The sequence below is a fragment of the Athene noctua genome, chromosome 7 (genome assembly GCF_965140245.1).
Source record: "Athene noctua chromosome 7, bAthNoc1.hap1.1, whole genome shotgun sequence".
In the NCBI taxonomy this organism is placed as follows: domain Eukaryota; kingdom Metazoa; phylum Chordata; class Aves; order Strigiformes; family Strigidae; genus Athene; species Athene noctua.
The window spans coordinates 27,430,731-27,436,730 of record NC_134043.1 but is presented as its reverse complement, the minus strand read 5'-3'; the positions used below and the strand labels follow the sequence as shown (position 1 = coordinate 27,436,730).

Sequence of the window (6,000 nt, the reverse complement as noted above, 5' to 3'; positions counted from 1 at the left end):
CAGGGGGATGCCCGAAGGGGGCTGTGACCCCGTGGGAAGCCCGTGCTGGAGCCAGGACCTGTGGCCCCGTGGAGAGAAGAGCCCACGCAGGTTTGCTGACAGGACGTGTGACCCCCGTGGGGGACCCAGGCCAGAGCAGCCTGCTGCCGAAGGGCTGCGCCCCTGGAAGGGACCCGCGCTGGAGCACTTCGTGATGAGCTGCAGCCCCGTGGGAAGGACTCACGTCGGAGAAGTTCGTGAAGAACTGTCTCCCGTAGGCGGGACCCCACGCTGGGGCCGGTCCGAGGCCCCCGGAAGGGCGGGCGGGGCGGGGAAGGGGCCGGGGCTGGGGCCGCCCCACCGCCCCCCTCCTTAAACCCCGCCTCCGGGCGCGGCCGCCCGCTGCCCCCCACCCGGTGCTCCGTGCTGCCGGCGGGATGTACGCCGGGAGGAAGAGGAAGAAGCCGGTGCCGAAGAGGTGGGTGCAGCTGGGGGGGGGGTGGGTGTCGGGTGTGCTCCGGGAAGGGTGTTTGCTCCTGTAACGCCCGGCTGCGGCAGCTTGGGAGCCGCCGGGAGGGCGGAGGGAGCGGGGGGCAGGTGTGAGGGACCGGACAGGGGGGTGGAAAACAGGGCTGCGAGAGCTAAATTGGTGATGGGGAACTGCCTTCAGCTGCTCTGATGTGAGCATTGGAGCAGCAAAAGAGATAGGGAGACAGCATGCTTGGGCTTCTCTGTGTTAATTAGGGTTAATTGGAGCTAATGCTTTGTAGGCTCTGGCATGCTGGAGGAAAATAAAAATCCCAATGATGACTGTCCCGTGTCCCCGGTGTTCTTCTGAGGAAGCTCGTTGGAGAGTTTGAGATGCTCAGCTGTCCCCTGGTTGGAGTTGCTGTCTGGCTTGTGTTTCAGTGCCTGCGTAAATCAAACATACAGCAATTACTAGTTATCAAAAGTTACCTATTTCTTAATAATTAATTAGCATGCTGCTCAATAGGTGTTGTGTTGCTGGAGTTTCCTGGCTTTGGGACTCCCATGCCTTCCCCCCATACTAGCTCTGAAGTCACATCAGCCTGTTTCCCTCAGGTTACTGTGTGTATAGGAAATAAAAGTGTATATATGTTTCTAGGAGGCAGTGAGGGGGAATCAGATGAGCTGAACTCAAGTCTGGGACGAAGGAAGGAGCATCAGTGTTATAAATCTATGGTGCGAAGGTGATCCAGAGCCTCTCTGGGGTGTTTATGAGAGAGTCTTAAAGAAGTGAGAAAATGTAAGGAGTAGTTTCTCTGCCTCAAACCTTTCCCCCATTCCTCATAGAGCGGCAGTTCCAGCTCTGTGGTGGGGCCAGACTGAGGGTTTGGGCCGGATTTGGTGGCTCGGGGTGTGGGAGAGGGTGTCCCTTTGGAGCAGAAGAGACCTCAATTCCTGGTACTGCAGGGCCAAGCTTGGGAATCGGAAGAGATTATTTTCCTCTGTGACTGGGCAGATCTTGCGGCAGCGTCCTGCTGGGAGAGGTCAGGCAGAGCAAGGCTGGGGGTGGCGGGATGTGCAGCCAGCCTGGTGGGGAGGGAAGGATGGGGTTAGGGTGTTCTCTGGTCCCTTTTCAGCTTGCTTAGGGCTTTTTATTTATTAAAAAAATTAGTAAAAATTAGGAGACAATATATCAGCTCAGACAATCTCAGCTATTGTTAAGAGTTAATATCACTTGGTACTTGCCAGCTTGAAAAAGTGATAAACTTCCTGCTGGGCTCTCTGTTCAAAGGGTAGCTGGGGAAAAACAACACTGAAGCAGTGGCACAGCCTTTGCCCTGCTGGAAGCAAAGCTTTCCCTGTGCCTCGGCTCTGGCCCATCTACACAGGGGTCAGCAGCTCTTCGCAGCAACTTCATCATGAACTTCGTGGCACAACCACGCTGAGCTTTGCACTGCATCCATTTCAAAAGACTCTGCCGCATTAGGGCTCTTGCAAACAGAATGGGGGCTCTGACCTCTTTAAGATGCCTTTTCCTCGCTTGATGAGTAGGTGTTGAGCTGCTTTGTTGAACCCCAGGGTTGCACTTGGGTAGTAGTGCTCCTTGGGACCGCTTTGCACGGTGCCCGGGGCCAGCAGAGACTGCCAGTGCTTTGCCCTGCATTGTGGATGGAGACAGTCCTAAAGGCAGGGAATTTAAACAGGTGTTAAACATCTAGACCAAGCTTCACTTTTTTTGTGAGCAGCGGAAATGACCTTTCCTTCAGTGTTTTTCCATGCAGATTGTGGTGAATAATAATGTGGTTGTGCTCAAGCCAATGCCTTTCCTTTGGTGCATGTGTGTGATGGGGGCTGGTGGTTTTCCTGGCCGTGCCTGCCAGTTTGCACGGAGCTCCTGGGAGCTTCATAACTGCCAGGCAGAGTGCTAACACCTTGTCACCGATGAGGACCTGGAAGCTGTTTCCCTGTGGCATCCTTAAGGATGGAGAACAGTGAAGCTTCTGGCCATGTGAGCTCCTGGGTGCAGCGTTTTCCCATGGAAATGGGCTACCGAAAGAGCTGCCAGACGTCACCAGAGCTGCTTTGCTCTTCACCATCCTTCCTCTCAGTGGTGGCCATGAAGCATCGTGCATGCTGCAGCTGGGGATGTGCAGGAACAGAGATGTTGGGGTGTCCGCCTTTGCCTTCTGGTGCTCTGCTGCTGGCTATGTCACCCCATCTGACTCAGCCAGAGCACTTCCAGTGCTGGGCCAGACTATCCAAGAGACCCTGCTACATGTCTGCATTTTGCCCCCTCCCATAAAGAGCAGCGCTGCTTGCTCATCTCCAAGCTCATTTTCTCTTTATGGCCTTTTGTGGGCTACATTTGGACAGTGAGTAGGCAGAGGACTTTTCTTTAAAGGAGAATTCAGAATAATTTTCTTAATTTTCTTCACTTCTCTTTTTTTTTTAAATCAAAGGAAAATGATTTCATTTTTTTACTTCCTGATGAATGACAGTGATTTCAAAAGTGTTTAAGCCACTGACTAATTGAGTACATAAAAGCACTGGTGCTGCTGTGTTTTGCCCAGCTTATAAGGATGAGTTTGGTGCTGAGTTGTACCCAGTGTCTCTGAGAAGCAGGGTATATTCCTCCTGATGCTTATGTTACAAAACAGCAGGATTGAGCTTTTCTGGAGAAATACTACAATTTTCCATTCATGCTTGGTATTTGTCTGCAATGAAAATTCAACAGGCACCTCACTGCATTTCATTTAATGTTCATTTCCTGTCTTGTCACATGTGAACAGTCCTGCCAGGCAGGATTTGAGAGTGGTAGTAGAGGGGAGAGCCTAAATTGCTGTTAAATACTGGCAGATCTTGTTATTCGAAGCTACTTTATGAAGCAAGGATGCCTGCAGAGAGGGAGTTTGTGGTTAGAGAAATTACATCAAAACAGTGAGTTGCATATTAGGGGATACAGTCAAACCAAATACAGAGTGGGGGTCTGAAGGTTTTTTTTCCAGCTAGAAAACTCAAATTGGCATTAAAAATCAAAGGAGACAAGGTGACATCCAAGACTCATTAAAGTTATTAACTAACTTTACTTACTGCTGTGGCTGGAACTTCAGTTGTAGTGAAATATCTGCAGCTGATAGAGACAGGTTCCCATGTCAGCTTAAGACAGAGAAGAGCTGCCCTTGTGGACCCTCCTTCTGCAGACAGAGGGTTGCTCCCAGAGCCTAAGCTTGGCATCAGATGTTGTTTCAGGTTGAAAATGCCAACCTGGAAGGATCAGAAATCAAACTATTAAAAGACAATATTTTTTTTTAAAAAAAATATGCATTTTTCTTTTAAAAACAGGCTGTTTATTAAGTGCTGTGTCCTAAACCTCTGTATGTAGTATCTCTTTGTCCAAGCTGTTAACTTTCACATGTGTTCCTCCTTGTAATATTTGTCATTAAAGGAATGGATACAGGTTCTGAGCAGTCAGAGGAAATTTAAGCTAACTGAAATAAATTCAAATAACAAAATCTTTTTGGACCTTCCTGCTTTCCATTCTTGCTATTTGTTAGCATGCTCATTACCAAGGCCTGTCCGAGAGCTGCTTAGTCCTGGGCTGGCAGATGAGCTGATGTGAATCTTCTGAAGAGCTCAAGGTCGTGCTTTCTGTGGTGAGGACCTGATGTGAACATGTGGAGCGTGGCCAGGGAGAGACCTGCTGCGTAGGAAGGCTATGGGATGAGGAAGAAGAGGGGAAAGGATGGTTGGAGCAGAGTGTGTGTGTAAAAGTCTAACTAGACCTCAGAAGGATGCTCTGATGGCTTGTGGGTCTCTGCCCTCGTGTCCCTTTCCCTGCCAGGGCTCAGTGGTGAAGCAAGGCTGTAGTATCCAGCTGAGCTATCTCAGCCAGGCTGCACAATAAAATGCCCATCTGAGGATCTCCCCACAGTCCAGCTGGAGCATCATGCCTGGGGCTGCACAAGGTGGTGATCTGGGATGGCCGTGTCCCCTCCAGCCTTGTGGGCCTGCTGGAGCTTCTCTTGCTGCCTTGTGGCCTTGCCTTGGCTACCTGATGTTTTACTGTTGTTGTGGCTGCACTGAAGTCAACACTGGGTTTGGAAAGAACCTGTTGGGCAGGCCCAGTTTGGTTAAACTCTCCTTTGCCTCTTCCAGCCCCAAACCACCACCCCCTGAGGGTGTGAAGTCCAACCCCTCCAAGCGGCATCGAGACCGGCTCAACCAGGAGCTGAACAAGCTGACTGGCTTACTGCCATTCCCTGAAGATGTGCGCAGCAGGCTTGATAAACTCTCCATCCTGCGACTGGCTGTTGGATACCTGAAGGTGAAGAGCTACTTGATGGGTGAGTGTCTGTGTTGTGAGGGGTGAAAAAGCCCCTGGGGTCAATCCCCACTGCACTGCTCACATTCCATCCCAAGCCATCTTTGGTTTGGAGTGGGAAGCTGTGTCTCCTGAACACAGGAGGAGTTGGCAATGCTTGCTGGGAGGTGCTATGCTCATGGGACATCTACCCCTCAGGCCTTCTTTTGCTGACATGACACACAGTTTATCCATGTCTCCTCTGGAAGGAATCACCACTTTTGAGTGCTGCACACTCACATCTAATCCTTTTCAGTCAGTTATGGGTGCTTGGTGTCTCAGAAAAGCAATGTCCTTGGGAAAGTGAGACTGCCTAGTTTGGTCTTGGAAACTTGAGTCTCAGGGGTGGAGAGCAGTCAGGCAAGTGATTTGAAAGAGGTTATGGGGGTGTTGGGAGCAGAAGACTCTGGCCCCATCCCTTTTAGAGGGGGTGTCTAGCAGAGAAACAGCACCATGGGTGGAGGGGAGCAGCTTGGGTGCTTGCCCAGCATCTGAGACCTCCTGCAGAGTTTCTCCATTTATTTCTCATTAGCAGCCAGATTACCCCTCCTTTATGTCCAAAACCCCCCCCGTATCCTGCTCCCACCAGCCTGTGGTGAAGGAAGCAATAGATAAAACAATGTGTCTTGCTGAACAGCAGCATTTCCCTCATCTAACTGGAACTGCAGATTATAAATAAGTTAAATTGAAAATGCCCAGGATCTGTGGGCTGCTGTCTGCTGGGCAGACGGGGGTAGGACGTGTTGCACAGGGCTGCTCTGCTCATCAGGGTTGGCAGGTTCAACAGGGCTGCTCCTAAGGCTGTTCTTTGTTTTGGCATCTCGTCAGCTCTTTTTTTCTCCCCTTTCTTCCTTTGGTGCGGGGTCTTATACGTTGGTGGTTTACTGCTGTGCTTGCCACCTTGGCCCTGCTGGGCTCAGCTGTGGTGGGTCTGTTCTGCTTCTTTAAAGACCATTTCTATGAGACTGAGGGTGATGCCTCATACCCAGAGACCCCAGTTCATTTTTGCAGGATGGAGGGTTGAGCTGATAGGGCTGGAAAACCAGTCTCCTTAGGTTTGCCTCTCTGCAGCTCTGCTGCTGCAGAGATGTCAGTGCAGGGCAGCAACCATGGAGGGAGAGCAATTGTGGCTGGACATTGCTGCTATTTTGCTCCTGCCCTTGGCACCAGGGGATTTTGGGTGTGTTTTTTCC

General features: G+C 50.9%; 1 protein-coding gene across 1 annotated transcript in view; it reads left to right on the top strand.

Annotated features, from left to right (window-relative positions):
- Positions 1–370: 370 nt before the first annotated feature.
- The window catches only part of LOC141962432 (uncharacterized), a 28,992-nt gene continuing 23,362 nt past the window's right edge, over positions 371–6,000 (top strand). Inside the window, exons 1-2 of the mRNA XM_074910568.1 lie at positions 371–457; positions 4,603–4,790. Of these exons, the coding sequence (XP_074766669.1) occupies positions 417–457; positions 4,603–4,790 (229 nt within the window). The 5' untranslated portion in view covers positions 371–416. The remainder of the gene's footprint in view (positions 458–4,602; positions 4,791–6,000) is intronic.